Source organism: Apodemus sylvaticus, chromosome 6, assembly GCF_947179515.1.
Source record: "Apodemus sylvaticus chromosome 6, mApoSyl1.1, whole genome shotgun sequence".
Classification (NCBI taxonomy): domain Eukaryota; kingdom Metazoa; phylum Chordata; class Mammalia; order Rodentia; family Muridae; genus Apodemus; species Apodemus sylvaticus.
In genome coordinates, this window is record NC_067477.1 from 18,643,505 (window position 1) to 18,663,755 (window position 20,251).

Consider the following 20,251-nt stretch of genomic DNA (forward strand, 5'->3'; position numbering starts at 1 on the left):
CTGGCCTAGTCCTCCTCAGCAGGCCTCGGGTGACACAGAGGGGCTCTGCTCCCCTCTCCCATGGCTCTGGCAGAATCTGGTGTTTGCTCCCTATTTCATGTTGTGTTATTGTCCCCATGGCCCAACAACACACACAAACTTCACATCCAGCAGCTGGGCCTTTCCTCTGCTGCCCAACTCTTTCACATCCTTAAAGCTCAGAGAACCTCCCCTCAGGACTCACATTTCATTCCTGCCTGGGCTGGTTTTCCAGTGTCTAGTTTTAAGCTGATAGTGACTGCTGAACAGACTCCATATCTATTGATAAGTCACCCGCCCTCCCTCCCCCCTAGCTCCTGACAACCATTAGAATACTCTGTATGTACATGACTCCCTCTGGTCTGGATATCACATGTCTGTGGATCACACTCACAGGCCCTACTGTGTCTGGCTCTTTCCCTGTGAGCACACTGGCAGGCTCACACACAGGGCAGCAGGAAATGACTCCTCCCTCGTTTGTCTAATGCAGTAATAGTGTGTGTCCAGAGCAAGCTCTGCTCGTCCACTCATCTGTTGGGGACACTTGAGTCACAAGCCTTTGCTGACGATGAAGAAGCATGGTGGACGCTGGCTGCATTGCCTGCCGTGTCCTTGCTTCCTGTTCCTCTGAAACCCTGCCTGCAGTGCAATTGCTGCATCAACCTTTCCAAAGATGCTGAACCATTCTCCATTTCTACTGCTGCACAAGAAGGCCTGGAATTATAGCCCTGCAACCATACATCACCTAGAGAGACAAGTTCAGCTCATATGCCTGCATATGGAATCAGGGGTTGGACTAGTGTGAGGGTGGAGGTGGCAGTCACAACACTGATGGTTGTCATAACTATTGTCAACACTATTACTCCCTATCCCATAATACTGCATGGCAGATATTTTCTGATCATTGATGAGTAGAACTGAGACCTTGGCAATGACCGCTGTCAGGCAGTTGGGTTAAAACTCAAGGTGACTCTATGTCAGAGTTTCATTAGATCCAGTGGGTCACTGGCAGAATCAAGGAGGGAAGGACACACTGTGTGAGACCACACCCCTCAGTTACTGCCCATTGTTCAATATAAGAACTGGAAGCTCAGCATGCAGAACCCACTGAGTCGTGCAGGAAATCCCCAGGCACTGACCACAGTGAGCAGCACTGTTTCCAGGCGCCTAGCTTTCCCTCCACGTTCTGTCACCTCTATAGTATGCTTGGTCAGTCCCTTTAGAGGCTTCTTCACCAGGACAATTTTTTGTTGTCAAAAAGCATGCAAAATATCAGCCTTGAAGGAATGAGGAGAAATAAACTTTGATATGTAAGTTCTAGACCCCCTTAAATGATAGATTTTGGCCACAGGTTGCAGAGCCACCCCATGGATATCATGAGATTCATTCATCCCCAGGCTCCTTAGATACCTGGTTAGAGGACCAAATGGAAGGGAGGAAGGATGCATCTCGGTCATGTCACTATTCATGGAATACATGTGGTGTCCAGCTCAGGGCCTTGACTATTAGGCACATTGTCATTGTGTGGACACTTGGCTGCTGTCAGTAGGTGGTTCCCTTCTTTTCTCTCTCCATGGTCCTATGTGTGGTATCTCAGCGCTCATTGGGAAGGGAATCCTGTGTGTGATTCTCTGCTGACCACAGGTCCACCTGTCACTGTGTGTTCTCAGGAGCCTTGAGGCTCAGGTGTGTCTCACCCTGGATGGACAGCTTTCCCTCCACCTGCAGCCTCTAGCTGTGTGTCCAGGCTCACAGGATTCTCCATGGATGTCCAGCACCTGACCCAGATGCACCTTGGCCTGCTTTTCTCCTCTGTCTAGGCTCTAACCTGGCTCAGCCCTTTAGGCACCCCCTCCTCTCTCCACTCTTGTCCTGATGTTCCCTAAAGCTTCTCTCAATGACAATTCCCAGAAACCCTTCTCTGCCAAGTTCTCTGCCTTGTAGCCACCCATGTTACATTCCTAAGACAGGAGCAATGGTTGACCCCTGCACTGCTCCCTGTGTTTCTGAGACACTAGAAGATCACACAGGGCCAGGCTCCTTACCATCTAGTATCTCTTCTGCCCTTTTCCTAATTTGACTTTATCTCAGATTCTAACAAATGGCTCCATTTTCTTTGCCCTGCACAAAATACTCATTTTTTTTGTCATCATACCACCACAACTGCCTCTTTCTCCTATTCTTCCTCCTCTTCCTCCTCCTTCTCCTCCTCTCCACCACCATCATCCTCCATCATCACCACAGGCTAACTTCCTAAACCTATGTCTCTTTGGGTGCTCTATGTGAAACAGGAGCGGACTCAGTGCTGGATGAAGCTTGCCCCTTGTCATCAGGAAACTTGGAATACCATAATGTCTAGCTGTGTGTCATGGTGAAATAGCTAAACTTCTCTGTGCCTCAGTTTCCTCATCCACATTGGGGCTCATAATAGCATGTAGGTCAGAGAGCCATCCCAGGAGCCTCAGAGTATGAATGACAATCTATTCTGCCTTGTTGTCACTAGAGGCCACCCTCTGCCAACAGGATCCCAGTGAATTCTGCCTGGACACTTTCTGTGCAGGTAGACATTTATTGGTCCTTTGCTCCTACCTATTCATTTTGGGTCATGAAAGTGGAGGTCTCCATATGTCCTGTGAGGTTGGTCAGCTGGAACCTCATGGTAAATCTTCTCTGCCCTGAGTAGGAGTGCGAGGGGGAAGTGAGCTGGTTTGACCAACATGCCTTATAGAACTGTAGGAGTGAAGGCTCCAACTGTCTGGGTCTGTAGACTCTACAAGGGTCAATGATTGGCAGAGTCTGGAGGAGGGAAAGAGGAAGGCAGAACTGGGCACCAAATGGCCCCAGATGCTGCAAATAGACACAGAGCAGCAGGTTCCCTTTTTAATCCACATGGGTTGGCCTGTAAGCTTGCATAATCCCATCAGGGCCACAAATCTAAAGGCAGACAAAACCAGAACCTCAGTTGGAACCGAGTCTTCCTGCAAAGCCCAGGCTTTGGGGTAGAGGCAGATACAGGGGAGAGAGCGGGGACAGGAAATCACACACATTTCAGGTCAGGAACCTGAGCTAGTGCTGCCAAGGACAGGGAGCCTGCCACTGAAGCCACAGGCTTCTCTGCATGGGGGAGTCACAGAGTCAGTCAATGTCACTGTGCAGTCCAGGCATGCCACAGCCAAGCAGAGCATTGAAACCAAAATGATCAGACAGACAGCAGGCTCAGTTCCAGCTCTTGAGAAGAAGACCCCACCCCACCCCCAATTTGGGAAGTTCTAGTGCTCCTTGGGATTTGTAACTTTGGCCATAAAGAGGGCAATATGAGTGTTAGTGTCAAAGATAACCATCAGGAATGGTCTGTTGAAATGCATTGTCATATCGTAGTATTTTGCACATAATGGGACTAATTGGACTCCAGTGGCAGCAGCTGCTTCTGTGCCTGTCTCAGCCACATCCAGCACAGCCTTGTGGACCACCTGTGTGGAGAGAAACACATCACTCACTGGAGACCAGGGAGGGCAGGAGAGGGGTCTTCAAGAAGCAATGGCTGCTGGCCTTACTGCTGGGGAATTTCTTTGTTCCTTCCCTGAGCTCTAACTCTGAATTTCCCAAGTCTCTACCCAGGGTTGGAGATAATGCATGTCCTGTGTCTGCTCAGTGTCTGAATCTGTGCTGCCCTCAAACCCACTACAACAGGAGGACATGAGAAGGTGATGCCAGGAATTTTGACACAGGCAGCCTCACAAGTGCCCCACAGGGAACATCCAGTGTGCTGGCAGCCAGGGCAGGATTCACCATCCCTCCTGCCTCCTTGAGATATACATCAGCAATGTACAGGGCAAGGTTTCACATTCTGAGACTGCCATGCCCTGCTGGTACAGATCTGAGCCCAGGGTTCTGAGTGGGCACAGAGTGTAACATTAGGTTCTGCCAGGCTGTGCATCTAGGAATGTAGTATGAGGATCTAAGGCATCTTCTTTCCTATTCCTAGAGTTTTCAGTGCAACAGTCATAAGTCCCTTGCTATTACCTTTACTGCTACTATAGTATGTGCTAGAGAAGAAGTATTGCCTGCTGCAGTGAAGTTCAGGGTGTATGTGCTTTGCCCCTGCAGTGGACTGTGGGAGGCACATGCAGTGCAGCACAGGTTGGTACCCATGGTGATCTAACACCAAGCACAGGCACTTCCCCACCATGGGTTCCTTGGTGAGTTCAGTCTTAGGGATAATGTAGGGACTGGCTTCATGTTCTCAGTAAGAGTATACATGATGGGATTAAGCTCTCCCCAGCTTGAGGGAAACAGAAATACAGGTGTTCTCACACACGAGCCAATCCCAAATGCACACATGACCTTAACCATCCACATTCAGGACATAAGCTGGACCACCTGCTGTTTCTTGTCTTACCTGAGAGACCCTCAGATCCTTGGCTCCTGTAATTGCAGACAGATCAGCTTGTGTGGAGAAGACTTCCCTGATGCCCAACTCTGAAAGGATAGCCTTCAGGCTGTAGTCAGTGGAGACTGAGAATTTGGGCAGGTGTAACATATCTATCATCCTGAGAATGAAAAAGAAACAAATCGCCCTGGGACTGTGTGGCTCCTTCAATCCACCACTTAGCTGGGGCGCCTCTCCACAGACAGCCCTATCCCTAGAGTGAAGACCTCTTCCAACCCATGCCTAGACAACATGATTTTGTTCTTCCAAGTGAAATAATTGTCCATGAGTGACTGAGGGTGTATACATGGACAGGCATCCTGACTTGGTGCTAGCTGTTCCTTGACTTAGAATGTTTTCCTCCTAGATCCAGAAATATAGTCTTTCCTGCCACGCTGACCCTCAGACCTCAGACATCACCTACTGAGCCTTCTATTAAACACAGTGCACTGCATCAGACTCCAGCTGTCCTTATCCTCTCACATCCCCTCTCCACCTCACCACTTCTCACCTGTATTCAAATACAGATTCCCTGTATTAGCATTCCCACACTTTTCTTTCCTCAATTACAACAAAGCCCATAGGATAAGAATTTGGGGGCTTTAATCTCTGATATACTCTGAGGGTCTGAATCACAGCTCAGCACATAGTAGGTCTTGAAGTCACAGTTCCATGGATGGTGAATGAATGACTCATAAGAGGATGGCAGCATGGGGCACAACTGATGCTCAGAGCTCATCTCCTGTCAATCACAATTCCCTCTGCCCTACAAATATTGACTCACTCAAGATTCCATGTAATCTACAGCCTGTTAGAAAGGAAGGACACCTCAGATCCTGGTTTGAGCTGGTATCATATTGTGAAGAACAGAAGCCACAGTAAATCAGGCCCCCAAGCAACTAAGACAGCAGAGGGGAATTCAACTCAACTCCCCCATCTTCTGCTGACACTTTAACCATTATACTGGGTAGTAGTGACACTGTGAGTTACAGGGACACTGGCCATCAGGCAACAGCAGGACAGTGATCCAGGTCAGTTCTGGGTCCTGAGGACACGCACCTGGGCCTCAGAGAGTCCTTCCACTTCCTCAGGGTCTCTGGTTGCAAGCTGGCTTCCACCTGCTGCATCCTGCCCGGCCAGGGAGGATGAACAGGGCGCTGGTGTTTCCTGTGTACTTCAGCTCCACCACAGAGCAGGACAGCTCCTCATCCCGGAAGTAGGGTGTGGTCAGGTGCTCAATGCTCATCATGGGCACCTTCACAGACCTCTTCTCATCCAGGTAAAACTCAGAATGAAAAGTGTCATGGGGATCAAAGGGCGTCTTCCATTTGCCTAAGTGTGGAGCAAATAATCAGAAAGTAACAGAGACAGCATCTCCACTGTATTTCTTCCCAACTGTTTAGTTTTGTCAACTGTCAATCCATGCTTAACAGCATAGTGTCCCTTAGTGGTTTCTTATTCTGGATAGGAAATCATTGGCCAATACAGAACTATGAATGGGAAATGATCCACAGGCTTGGTGTGGACAGGACAACCTCTAAACCTCAGCCTGGTGAATTGAGCTCCTGAGACCCAGCTGTGTCAGCAAGAGATGAGAGAATAAACAGTGAGATCAGAGCTTGCAGGGAGATTGGGATCCTCTTGTCCTCATGGGGAAGCCTGTCTAGAAGGCATTGGAAATCAGCAAGACACTGAGTCCTCCCTCTCTGAGGCCTGGTGATGGTGCTCCTGGGTGTGAACTATGTTAATGGAAGTCAGGACTCAGAGCCAAGAGTGGGCTGAGAGTGAACTCCTGGGTCCTGCAGTCAGACTTGGATTACCAGGTTTCCATTGATAGTGGGCCTAGTAAGGCATGGATAACGTGCATGTACCAGGAATTATAATTATATCTAAATAGTTTCAGAGAAGAAAGACCTGTATGTGACAAAATTTAGGTACTCCGATTTTGGCTTCAAAGAACACCTTTAAAATGGGCAGCATAAAGGACACAAGTTACCCCACCAAGATCCTCTCCCTCCACTCCCCAGGCTTGACCCCTCTCACCTTTAAAGTAGATGTAATTCACCAGCACCATGCATGTCTCCTTCTTCACGTCTGAGATCAGTTCCTGGATCTTCCCCAGGGTCTGTCTCCTCACATAGTCATTGATGAGATTTTTGGCCTCATGAGACTGCTGGAAATCGGCTGTGAAGGCCTCAGCCTGGTACAGAGCCCTTGCCTTCTCCTTGAACTCTGCCAGGATCTGCAGGCACTTTTCGATAAACATGGCACTGCCTGTCCTAATCTGCACCTGGTCCCCAGGCTGGCTGAGCTCCTGTAGGAGTTGCCCAAAGCCCTGGTGGATGTCAGGCTCAGGGATCTCTGTGAGATTGAACTTGAGACCTTGTAGAATCTCCTCCAGGGTGTTGCTCTTTGCTCCCAGGGACAGGAAGGCCAAGGCAATATAGAGGCTGAATGGGGAGAAGACAATATTTCTATCCGGATTCTTCAAAACCAGCTCCTTGTAGAGGCTGAAGGCAAAGGCAGTGTTGCAGGAGGACAGTGTTAAGCTGTCCACATGCATCAGATTGTCGTGGAATTCCTGGATGGCAGGGACCCTCCCCAACATGCCATCTGGGCAGCCAAGGACAGTGGGGCAGAACCAAGCCATTACTGTGTTCTCCTGTGTGAAAAGAAGATCCATTAAGCCAATGAGAGCTGGTGTTGTCCTGACCATCTTCTAGTTCTTCCATCCTGCCTACATTGTGTCCCTGCTGAGCTGTACTCTGTTGCCTTGTGACCATCATGGGAGATGCTCTGGGCTCTCTAGTGACAGTAGCATGTGCCCTGTTTCCTTACCAATGGAGGAACTGCTGTTGCTGTAGCCATTTTCCTAGTAGAGATCCATTATCCTGAGAAATGAAGAGACTTGCCAGAGTCACAGTAAAAAGAAGAGAAGAATGTGGGGCGGAGCAGGAGCCTGTGTTGTCTAAATGTATCTTCCCCTTTCCTAGATTGCCATACAGGCTCACTAGGAGGCTGATGTCATCATACTTTGCAATTGTGGGCCAACACCTCATCACCACCATTTAGTTTGAACTCAGGGGAGGAATCTTGGTCCAGTGAAGAGGACAGGACCCAGCCCAACCACCAGGTGACTTGTCTAAGAAATCTCCTGGCACTGAGCTGAAAACAGAGCATTTTTCTGCGAGTGGGTATGTCAACTGAGAGGAAGCACTGTAGATATCTGGCTCAGTACCAGAGCCTTGGGACCTCTGAGAACAGGTACTAATTAGAAGGACCAATAGTAGAAAATTCTTCAACTCCTGCCAAGGTACCACATGGTGGTATGTACCTCGGGCCTAAAAGCCTTTCTAGTGGGAACTAAACTGAGTGAGTCTAAATCTTTTCATACCTGGACCAGAGTTTATTCTGGCTGTGTGTATGTCTGTGTGGTAGCAAGCAGATGGGCAGCCCTCTCTGGGGAAGCTGTGGAGGGGCCCAGGTGACATAATTAGCAGTAATATCTGTATTATCATCAACATAAGAGTGGATATGGCAAATGTCCAAAGGATCATCTCCTCCACACACACCTGGAACGGGGTCACAGGTATCCTAGAACACTACACCTGATGGCTTGTGATCATGCTAAACACAGCTGCTTCCCTTCAACCTCTGTCCACACTGTTGACAGAGGAAATACAGATGCTATAGGAATGGGAGGGAGAGAAGTAGAGAGGGAAGAAGCAATGGGAAGGAGAGGAAGGAATGTGGAAGCAGAAGGGAGAGGGGCAGGAGGATGTGACCAGGAGAGGAGATGATATAGGAGCCAAGAAAAAGTGGAGAAGAGACTGGAAGACTGTAGGAGAATAGACAGCAAGAGAGGGAGGTTTTGGAGCCTTGCCTTATGTCTCTAGGGCAGTGGCCTGTCTGCAGAATACCACAGGTTTCACAGTCTGTCAGACTGAGAGAACCATTTCTTTGGAAAATCATAAAATAATACTTTTTTTCAAACTTATTTCCCCAGAAAACAGGCCAGTCTGTTTGTGGAGCAGTGGAAAGGACTCAGTAGCTGAGCAGTTGTCTTCTGCCATGGAGAGAGCCTGGACCTTCTACCCTGCCCATGGATTTACAGGGGAAATGGGGTCCCTGGACCTGAGGCCTGTGCAGGTGATGTGAGCATGGTAGTGGTGCTGATTCTGCAGAGAAACTCTGTGACAGTCCTGTCCTCTCCTGGATCCTGTACCAGAACCTCAATTAGCACGGTCTCAGTGTGGACTTGTGGAGGTCAAAAGGAGCAGGCTCCATTCACTTTCCGGGAGCATAGCCCACGGCACCTGCACCTTCCACAGCCATGAAGACCCAGACTGGAGAGAAGATTTTCATGCACTGTAGAAATATCCACAGAATCCAAAGTTGTGCCCCAGATAAAACTCCTCACCCTCTCAAAACCAAATCTCCATGTCATAGACATTACCACACAGTCCTGGGAAGACTCCTTCTGTCCCCAGAGAGAAGGGTCAGGGCTTTACCTGCAGAGCCGAGCCTGCTGCCGGTGTCTGTGGTCGCTCACTCCTGATGCTGGTGTTCAGGGTTGTGCCTTCCTGGTCTGTTGTTCTCTCCACTGCATGCTGATGACTACTTATCCCCACCAAGGACTCCTCCTTTTTCTTAGGAAATGCTGGTCCAGAAAACCTGTGGTCTGTGCTCAGATGGGAAGTAGAAAGACTGGGTGATTTCTACAAACAAAGATTTACAGATTTTACCTTGTAGAAACATTCCCTCCTGGGATAACCCCTAACTCTGTGCTAAATAACACACCCACGGGATGTCCTGGTGTGGCTTCTGTTTCTCTAATTGTTCAAAGGAGAGTGGGAAACAGAGATGTGTAGATATGGCAAATAGACCGGGCACAAGTCCCAACTGTATGTCACCAGGAGGCATGAAGTTGACATTTGTCCTGGGCTTTCAAAGTCACATCAGAGAGAATACAATCCTATGTCCATGCTGCCAGGTTTCTATAGGAACACATAAATAAACGTGTCCCTAAATATTGACAGGCCTTTGCCTGTAGCTATCTAACTGTCCTGTAGTGCTAGAGTGTGTAAATACTGAGCAGAGATGTGCTCTCCACTGTTTGTCTGTCTGACTTCTGAAGGGAAGCTGCCTGTGTCCGGTAGTGCTGGATATCTGAGAGGAGCCTTGTGTCTGCAAACACGAACTGGCTGATGAGAATTTCAGTTCTGTAGAGAGACTGGAGCATTGCAGGTCTATATAGAGGCTCACTAATACCTTATCTTGTGCTAGGTTCTATCTCTAAGGGACACCCATGTACTACTGCCTGCCTTTGTCTGAACTGACACCTGCGTACAAATACAGTCATTAATTTAGGGATATCAGCTGCAACCCAAGAGCTAGGCATGGCATCAGGTGACCCCTGGAGCCTGTGGAGAAGATTCCTCCATGTTGGTGCAGCTGCCACTCTCAGGTAACCACCCATCCCTTTAAACTTGCCTTGATTTGTGACTTTCTTTCTTTTGTCAAGCCATAACATTTTTATAGAACTGCTTCCTCATTGGAACATGGAATTTGGATAATGGAATTCTGTGTTCTCTGACAACTGTCACATGATCTGGCTCCAGAATGAAAAAATCTCTTACTCTCTTTAGGATGAGAGCTGTGTGTTTTGTGTCAACAGTAGGGTGGGGGAGTCAGCAGCTTGCTTTTGGTCCAAAGCTGTGCTCCCCCTAATGGAAGTGCAGATCCTAACAGAGAGGATTCTTCATGCCTAAGGAAAGCCTCATGGTTTACATGTATTAGACAAAACATGGTCTGTGGTGCATTCCTGTTTGCCAGTAGGAATCTAACATTCCCTCAAATATGAGCTACTTCAGGGAGGGACCTAGTTCTCCTTCTATGTAGACAGACTGAATCAGCTCAAAGCACCCTACCCTGTTTTCATTTAAAATCTGTTTTCTTCTTTAGATGTTGTTTCTTCTCTCTGCCTGCAGGCATGTGTGTGTGTGTGTGTGTGTGTGTGTGTTTGTGTGTGTGTGTGTGTGTGTGTGTGTGAGAGAGAGAGAGAGAGAGAGAGAGAGAGGGGGGGGGGGAGAGGGAGGCAGGGAGGGAGGGAAAGGGAGAGAGAGTGAGAGAGACAGAGACAGACAGAGAGGCGGAGAGAGAGAGGGAGGGAGAGAGAGAGAGAGAGAGAGAGAGAGAGAGAGAGAGAGAGACAGAGAGAAGATAGGCTTGCCAATTTGATCCCAAATATGATCTTCTTCCTACTCACAGACATTATTTTAATGCCTTCATTGCTTCTTTGCCTGCACTTGGTTCTGAAACCAGGGAGAGAACACTGGGCACCTTTCACAGGGCACCATCCTCCCTAACTTGAATGCCACCTTTGACACTTCTGAGGGTTTCTGCTTGATTCTGCTGGCTCCAGTTGTCCACCAAATTCAACATCAAATTTTAGAGTTGGCCTTTCCAGCTGTTCCCCTTCCACTGTGCAGGCTAGATTCATGTCAACTTGAACCAAAGTGGAGCCTTCGGACTGGAAAGAATCTCAGGTGAGATTTGGACCTGGGCCGCAGTGTTCAGAGAATTTTCTTAATTAGTGATTAATGAAGTGTGCCCATCCCATGGTGCATGGTGGCATCCCTGGATTAAAGATCCTGGGTCCTGTAAGGACGGAGGCAGAGCAGGCCATGTGAAGAGACCCAGTAAGCAGCTCCTCTGCATGGCCCTGCATAGCTCCTGCCTCCGGGCTTCTGCCTTGTTTGGGTTCCTTCCTGATTACTTTCGAAGATGATCATTGTTATGGAAGTATAAGTATCAGGAACCCTTTCCTTTCCAACTTGCTTATTGGTCATGGTCTTTCATCATAGCAATAGAAAACTCAATTAAGATCTCCTCCTACCCTGTCTGATTGTCCACTACTACTTGTTTAATTTAGTAGCTGCATCCTCTGTTTCTGTCTCCACATTGGATCAGCAAAGCCTGCTTTCTCTCTGTCTTTCTGGACTCCCGGGGCCTATTGAACAAAAGTCCAGGGGGCGCCTCAGCTTTGATGTACAGGACACATCCCATCCATGGGCACTAACCAAGTCTTTAACTTTCACTGAATCAACCCCAGCAAGTCTAGAGTGGAGCCTGAGCTTGTCTTTGGCTCTACTCACTGAGCCTTTACACACTTTTAGAAAGGACCATGTGATTCCCCCACTCTCACTGAGACATGTTACACAGCCCTATCATGTGCAGGAGGAATCCTACACTCTGCAGTGCCTGATCTGCTTCATGTCAGTCTTCTGGAACCATCTGTCCCCTCATTCCCTTGATCTAACTTACCAAGTGCACCCTGCCTCAGGACCTTGGCTCTTGCTCTCAGCTCCCAAGAGCCCAGTTCTGTGTCCATTCGCACAGCTCGGTTTCTCATTCCCTTGAATTCTCGGCTCATGTGGAGCTGCCTCACTTCTGCTCTTGCTGTCTCCATATTTGTTTTTTCTATGTACTTCTGGAATGCTGTGTTGTGTTGGTCAAGCTTTCCCAATGAGAAGGTAAGTTCAGAGGGAGGTACTCTCCTGCCTCATGCACTGCTTATATCCATTGACTGGCATTGAGCGATTGCAGATGTCCCAGCTGGTTCATGCACCCAACTTTGAGGATCTCATTCTAGGGATCTATGCCTCTGCCTCAGATCACAGGCACTTCCCTAACCCATTTCCATCTCCCACTATCATAAACTAATGCTCCTGCAGTAGTGGTTACTGTCTTTGGCTTTCTTATTGCCAGAACTTGTCGCCATGTCAACATATTCCCTGATGCCATTCTTCCATGTGACCTTGGGCAGTCTGGAACTTTCTGGAGCCTATCTCATATCTGTGTAGGAGAAGCCCGGAGAAGCTCAGGCCTCCTGGAATCTGAGTTTGCTAGGAAGCCTATGGTCATCAGGGCCTCCTCCATGAAGTGGACCTGTCTGTTTTTTCATTGCATGGCCTTCTGCCTAGGTGCACGTCCTTGCTTGCTGATAAGACTGTGGCTTCATTGTCATCATATTAAAAATCATACACTCCTCATACATGGATCCCTGCATTTGTTCGTAAGTTCCTGCACTCATTCATACTTTCCTGAATTCATTCATATTTTCCTGCATTCATTCATATATTCCTGCATTCATTCTTTTTCTGCTGGTCTTCATCTGTGTATGTGATGCAGAGGAAAGGCTGGGCTTAGTGCCATAGCTGCTGGCCTTTGGTCGTGGGTCTGGGAGGTGTGAACAGAGGCATGGACATTGTAATGGTTTGGTAGCTACTGTATAAAATGGTGATGATAGAGCATCTAAGTCTAGTGTTCTGCCAAGTGCTTATGTTCTCCTACTTAGGAGTGTCTTGTTGGGAGGGTTCTGGTTGTAGACAATGCATTTGCCCAGGCTTTCAAATTTCAGAGCCTTTGAGTCACACCTTCCTTGCTCAGTGAAGCTCAGTGAGAAGCTGCTCGGTTCCCCACTGAGCCCCTCCTTAAGTGGACGCTCAGCAGTCATGGCAGGAGGCGTGGCCGCCCGCATCTTCCTGGCAGCATCTGTCCTGGCAGTCGCCCTATATCTCTGTTAGTATGGGAAATGGCAGAGAGCTGGTCAGCACTTCCTGAGGGGAAGGCAAGTGCAGTGTACTAAGAGGAGGGCAGAGGCATGGTGGGTAGGGAGCTCCAGCAGGCTGCTCTGAGGAGGAGCCCCTCTGCTGAGAAGTCTAGAGGAAGGGAAGGGGGAGGGACTTCAGAGGATGTGGGTATATGCTGAAGGTCACAGGACAGGGGGAGCAGCCATCACTGTCTGTGGTGTGCATCTGGGAGTATGGGGACTTTTGGTCCAAGGTATGTTTTTTTTCCTGTGAGAAAGTAAAGGAGAGAGAGGGGAGAGAGCCTTTACCCCTCTCACCCTCCCTCTCTTTCTCCCTCTCTCTCTCCCTTCCCTCTCCTCTCTCTCCCTTCCCCTCCCCTTCCTCTCCCTTCTCCTTCTCCCTCTCCCTCCCTCTCTGTCTCCCTCCCTCTCCCCCTCCCTCTCCCTCTCCCCAACTCTCTCCCTCTCCCTCTCTCAGTCTGTGTACACAGGAGGTGAGCTGTGGTGGACTGTTTCATGATGATCTGGCTGAGACATCCTGGCTCCTTGTCCAGTTGAAGTGAATTTTTAAATGAAACTTGCAAGGAGCTGCAAAGACTCAGCAGGAGAGCATGGCCCTACACAGAGGTTTGTTTGCAGCACAGTGATGGCAGGCTGGACTTCTACAAGTGCAAAGGTTGAACAGAGCCTACACCTGGTTCAGAGTCCACAGCACACACATGCTGAGGACAGCAGCCTGCCCTGCCCCTTCACATGACAACTGGGGAGCCTGGGCACTTTGGAACATGTTGAGTGGTCAGCATGAAGCACAAAACAACCTCTTACTTGCTGTTTGATGCACTCTTGATCCTCCTGTCCAGGCTTCCATGACAATTACATCCAGGGACACTCACATCCTGAGCCACCAGTGTCACCTCTGCTGGCTCCCTTTGTGCACTGCACACTGTGGATACCTGCTGCTCATGCCTGGGGCAGAGCTGCCTGGCCTCTGCTCTTGTGTTCACTTAGATCTGCAACTCCTAAAAACTTGTCCTAATGGCTCATATTCCTGGGCTCTTGTGTTTTTCCACAGTGTGATGGGGGTTACATACCAAACTAATGATAGAAAAGGACCAGTCAGTAGGACTTGACCCTCAGATGCAGAAAAATGAGTATGTACATTGAGAAAGGGGAGAATCCTTAACAATGGTCCTTGCATAGCTGGCTTTGGTACAGGGATAAATAAAATGTCCGTGGCTGAGTAAGTTCAGAGAGAAGTCTGAGAGGCAGTGTTTTTCCCCACCATCTTCCTATCATTTTATCTGCATCACAACATGCAATATACATGTAGATATATCACATCATGTGCATATATCACATCACATATGTGTGATATGTGTGCACAGTTATTGCCTCTCATATATATGATGATTCACTACCTCTTTACCCCTCTGAAATATATTGACTCAAATGCTACATATTCTTGATTCCAAGAAATTTTCAAAGCTGCTCGGTGGTGGTTCACACCTTTAATCCCAGCACGTGAGAGGCAGACACAGATGGGTCTCTTTGAGTCCTGCCTGGTCTATAGAAAAAGTTACAAGAAATCCTGAACTGTACAGGGTAATGCTATCCCAAAAAAAGTAAAGATCAAACAGACAAACAAACAGAATTTTCCCCCTTCCCCACTGTTTGGACTCAGGTAATGAAAGCAGACGTTCAGAATTCCTTGGCATGGTGGCATTTACTGCTGGGAGTTCACAGTGTTGTGCAGCCATTAAATATGAAGGGAGCAGTATGGGGTAGGGTGCAAAGCACAGGCCTGTCCTCAAGCAACAAAAACCCTCAAACTGTTTGTCAGTGGCAACAAAGTCAAAATATTTATGAAGAACAAGATTAAAACTATCACAAATTATTTCCACAATCCTCGTGAGATGGCTTTTCCTTATGGGGAGAGTACTAGAATTTGAATTCAGAGCATGGCAAATAGAAAATGCCTAAGCACTGGGTTATCCTTGAGCAGGTGTGTAATGTGTCTATGTGTTTGTGAATGTGTGTGTGTGCTCACATGTGCACAGCCCTCTTCATATGTATGTGTTTTTGTGAGTGTGTGTATAAATATACATGCATACATACACACACACATATGTATTGACACAGCACCTCACTAGGTTGACCTACTGATCTTAAGCTCACTATCAGGTATTTCTTCCTTGGCCCGAGAAGGTGAAATGTTTCAAAGGATAAAATGCACTTCTGTTTCTCCTCACAGTGAAAGGGCAAAGCCAGGGAAGTGGCGAGGAGAGAAGGCAGCTGCCAAGGCCTCCTCAGCAGGCCTGGGCGTGACAGAGAGGAGCTCTGCTCCCCACTCTATAGGCTGTGGTGGAGCCTGGTATTCCCCACTCCATATTTCACTAAAGTTCTCCCTGCAGCTGGGCCTTCCCTCTGAAGCCCTTTCACATCCTTAAAACTAAGAGAACCTCCCCTCAGGACTCATATTTCATTCCTGCCTGGGCCAGTTTTCCAGTGTCTAGTTTCAAGCTGTTAGTGACTGCTGAACAGACTTCATATCCATTGATGAGTCATTATGCACTCCCTCCCCATAGCTCCCGACAACCATAGAACACACGTTATATTCATGAATCCCCCTGCTCTGGATATCACTTGTCTATGGGTCACATCTCACAGGCCCAACTGTCTGGTTCTTTCCCTGTAAGCACATTGGCTCACACACAGGCTCACACACAGGGCAGCAGGAAATAGCTTGGTGAAGAAGCCTCTAAGGGAGAGACCCAGCACACTATAGAGGTGACAGACTGTGGAGGGAAAGACAGGCGCCTGTGCAGCACTGCGGTCCAGTGCCTGGGGACTTCCTGCAGGACTCAGTGGGTTCTGCATGTTGAGCATCCAGTTCTTACATTGAACAATGGGAAGTAACTGAGGGGTGGGGGTCTCACACACACATGTGTCCTTCCCTCCTTGTTTCTGCCAATGACCTACTGGATCTAATGAAACTCTGACATAGAGTCACCTTGAGGTTTTAATCCAACTACCTGACAGAGGTCATTGCCAGGGTCTCAGGTCTGCACATGAATGATGGGAGAATGTCTGTCACGCAGCACTATGGGACAGGGAGTAATAGTGCTTTTCCTGCTATTATTAAACGTATATAACAACCACTAGATATTACCCCACCCCTTTCGATCAGATCTCTGCTGTCACATCCACCCTCGCCAGTAAAGAGGACGCAACACCAGGGAATTTCTTCCTTCTATGGTTTATTCAGGAAACCTTGAATTAAGCTTATTTCTTCTTTTGGCGGCCCCGGGCTCTCTCCCAGCCAGACCTTATATCTCCTACTCAGCCCCGTCTGCCAAGGGAGATAGCCAGCCATTTCCTCATTGGTGAACTAAGTGAGTTCTTCATTACCATGTAAGTGTGATAAGGAATACAGCACACTGCACATGTACTCAAGTGATTTACTACCAGGGAGATGCATGTGGCCAGCGCCATCTTGTAATAGAGATGAACAAAGGGTGTCTTACTACAGATGTACAGTCTTGTAGTGAAGCTATGTAGACAAATAGATGACTTAAGTCTTAATGATAATCCTATGAGAATTCCTAAAATTATATCAGTGATTTTGAAGCTCTTTTATAGTGGGACTGCTAGTAGGTCCTTTTCTGCTAGTCAAAACTGCAATGAGAACTCTGACAGTCTCCCATGTGCCACCAGTTAATTGGTCTTAGATAGTAACCAGACTTTCTCCTGCTCAGAGCACATTCCAAGAGGTTGTAAAAGAACTAAACAGAGGTCATTAAGAGGGAACCAATGATTTCTTATAGGTGCTAAGACAGAAAATAAAATATTGACTATATCTATACAAAATACACTATACAAAATTTATCTATACAAAATTTCACTAATAACTTAGTTATAGTTTTTGACTTTCAGTGAACTGTGACAGGCGTTGGATGTTTAGCCAGATAATTACTCCTAACAGATATGCATGTAAATATTCTCTGTCGTAAACTCTATTTCTGTTTATGATTTGATTTTTTGTGTGAACTTGTGATGAACTTTTTAACATGAGAATATGTATTCTGAAAGATGTATAAGTACTGAGGACAAAGAGATGAGAAAAGAGAAAAGAAATTTTTTCCCTTTCCCCGATTAGAGTAGAAATTTTCTTTTGCTCTGCTTAGGATATTTCTGCTTTTCCACTTTTTCTTAGATAGCTTTAATAGAAAACTTTTTACAACTTAGTAATAAAGGCTATACTCACTTGTCTTTTTTATTTGCTTTGATTTATATTTTTATTTTTTATTTTATTTGTTTATGGAACACAGTGAAAATATATTTAAAAGTAAAGTTCTTAGGGCTAATTAAACAACACAATTTAAATGTATTATTTACAAACTACACTCAAATGAAGTTTTTATAAAAAGAAAAAAATAGGTAAAGAAACTGTGATTGAATATACTTCTAAGTCCAGCTTTTAGGAAGAGGAAGCATAGGAGTTTGAAGCCAGGCTAGGCTATGTAGTCTCAGCTACATGAACCTGTGTCCAAAACAGAAAGACAAATAGGGAAAGGACAGCAATTCCAAGGCCTTCAGATGAAGGCTGAAGGAAATGTACCAGAGAAGAACAATCACAGAGATTCCAAGGTGTGGGTAAGGAAATGTTTATCGAAGGAGTAGGGTGTTGTTTCCAGTGCAAGAGTTTCCTCTTTATTCTGTTTACCAGAGTAGGGAAACAATACCTCACTATCTCTATTTATAAATAATGCTTTACTTGAGTACAACCATGGCCAACTACTTAGCGTGATGTGGCTGCTTTCACAGTAAATGGAGAATTTTATACTTGCAAGGTTACCATATGATCAGTAAATCATAACATATTTACCATATGTGGTCCTGCACAAAGATGGATGTCTGGTCCTTACTGCTAGGTTTGAAGTTTACCCCAAAGTCCATGTGCTAGAAACAATCATCCCACATTCATGTCTCAATGCCACTTAGAAAGGTACTTAGAAAGTAAACAGGATTGGATAAGAAAATGAAGTTGAAATCATAAAATTGTGTTGGTGGCTTTATAAAGCAAGAACTAGAATGTTTGTTTTGCTCTGCTGATGCCTTTGCCTCATTAAGATGCAGAACGAGGCCCTCTATTCTTTTTTTCTTAGATATTTTCTTTATTTATGTTTCAATTGTTACCCCTTTTCTGGTTTCCCCTCAGAAAACCCCCTATCCCATCCCCCTGCTCACCAACCTACCCACTCCCGCTTCCCTATCCTGGCATTCCCCTACACTGGGACATGGAGCCTTCACAGGATCAAGGGTTGCTCCTCCTATTGATGTCTGACAGGGCCATTCTCTGCTACATATGTGCCTGGAGCCATAGGTCCCTCCATGTGTACTCTTTGGTTGGTGGTTTAGTCCCTGAGAGCTCTGGAGGTACTGGCTAATTCATATTGTTGTTCCTTCTATGAGACTGCAAACCCCCTCAGCTCCTTGGGTCTTTTTCTAGCTCCTCCATTGGGGATCCTGTGCTCAGTCCAATGGTTGGCTGTGAGCATCAACCTCTATATTTGTCAGAAACTGGCAGAGCCTCTCAGGAGACAGCCATATCAGGTTCCTGTCAGCAAGCACTTGTTGGCATCCACAATAGTGGTGTCTGGGTTTGGTGACTGTATATGAGATGGATCCCCAGGTGGAGCATCCAGTCTCTGGAAGGTCTTTCCTTCAGTCTGTGCTACATCCTTTGTCTCTGTATCTCCTCCCATGGGTATTTTGTTCCTATTTCTAAGAAAGACCGAAGTATCCACATTTTGGTCTTCCTTCTTCTTGAGCTTCATGTGGTCTGTGAATTGTATCTTGGGTAGTCTGAGCTTTAGGGCTAATATCCACTTAGCAGTGAGTGCATACCATGTGTGTTATTTTGTGACTGAGTTACCCCACTCAGGATGATATTTTCTAGTTCTATCCATTTGCCTAAGAATTTGATGAAGTCATTGTTTTTAATAGCTGAGTAGTACTCCATTGTGTAAATGTACCACATTTTCTATATCCATTCCTCTGTTGAAAGACATTCCAGCTAGGTTCTTTCCAGCTTCTAGCTATTATAAATAAGGTTGCTATGAACATAGTGGATCATGTGTCTATATTACATGTTGGAACATCTTGTGGATATATGCCCAGGAGTGGTATAGCTGGGTCCTCAGGGAGTAATTTTGTCCAGTTTTCTGAGGAACTGCCAAACTGATTTCCAGAGTGGTTGTACTAGCTTGCAATCCCACCAACAATGGAGGAGTGTTCCTCTTTCTCCACATCTTCAACAGCATTTGCTGTCACCTGAGTTTTTTATCTTAGCCATTCTGACTGGTGTGAGGTAGAATCTCAGGGTTGTTTTGATTTGCATGTCCCCAATGACTAAGGATATTGAATATTTCTTTAGGTGCTGTGATGGTTTGTATATAACTGGTTCAGGGAGAAACCCTATTAGGAGGTGTGGCCTTGTTGGAGTAGTTGTGTCACTGTGGGTGTGGCCTTAAGACCCTTATCCTAGTTGCCTGGAAGTCAGTCTTTTACTAGCAGCCTTCAGATGAAGATGTAGAACTCTCAGATCCTCCTGCACCATATCTGCCTGGATGTTGCCATGTTTCTGCCTTGATGACAATAAACTGAACCTCTGAGCCTGTAAGCCAACCCCAATTAAATGTTATCTTTTATAAAACTTGCATTGATCATAGTGTCTGTTCACAACAGTAAAACCCTAACTAAGACAGGTGCTTCTCAGTCATTTGGTATTCCTCAGTTGAGAATTCTTTGTTTAGCTCTGTACCTCATTTTTAATAGGGTTATTTGGTTCTCTGGAGTCTAACTTCTTGAGTTCTTTGTATATATTGGATATTAGCCCTCTATTAGATGTAGGGTTGGTAAAGATCTTTTCACAATCTGTTGGGTTTCCATTTTGTTCCATTGACAGTGTCCTTTGCCTTTCAGAAGCTTTGCAATTTTATGAATTTCCATTTGTCAGTTCTTGATCTTAGAGCATAAGCTATTGGTGTTCTGTTCAGAAAATTCTCCCCTGTGCCCATGTACTTGAGTCTCTTCCCTACTTTCTCTTCTATTAGTTTTAGCGTATCTTGTTTTATGTGGAGGTCCTTGATCCACTTGGACTTGAGCTTTGCACAAGGAGATAAGAATGGATCTATTTGCATTCTTCTACA

The 20,251-nt window shown here is 46.6% G+C and overlaps 1 protein-coding gene across 1 annotated transcript; it reads right to left on the minus strand.

The window, feature by feature from the left end:
- Nucleotides 1–3,287: 3,287 nt before the first annotated feature.
- Nucleotides 3,288–10,604, minus strand: LOC127686989 (serine protease inhibitor A3N-like). Its single transcript, XM_052185159.1, is given in 6 exon segments — nucleotides 3,288–3,488; nucleotides 4,418–4,568; nucleotides 5,507–5,585; nucleotides 5,588–5,779; nucleotides 6,491–7,099; nucleotides 10,583–10,604. Coding segments are annotated over 5 exon segments (1,230 nt in total). The 5' UTR covers nucleotides 7,098–7,099; nucleotides 10,583–10,604.
- Between the last annotated feature and the right edge of the window lie 9,647 nt (nucleotides 10,605–20,251).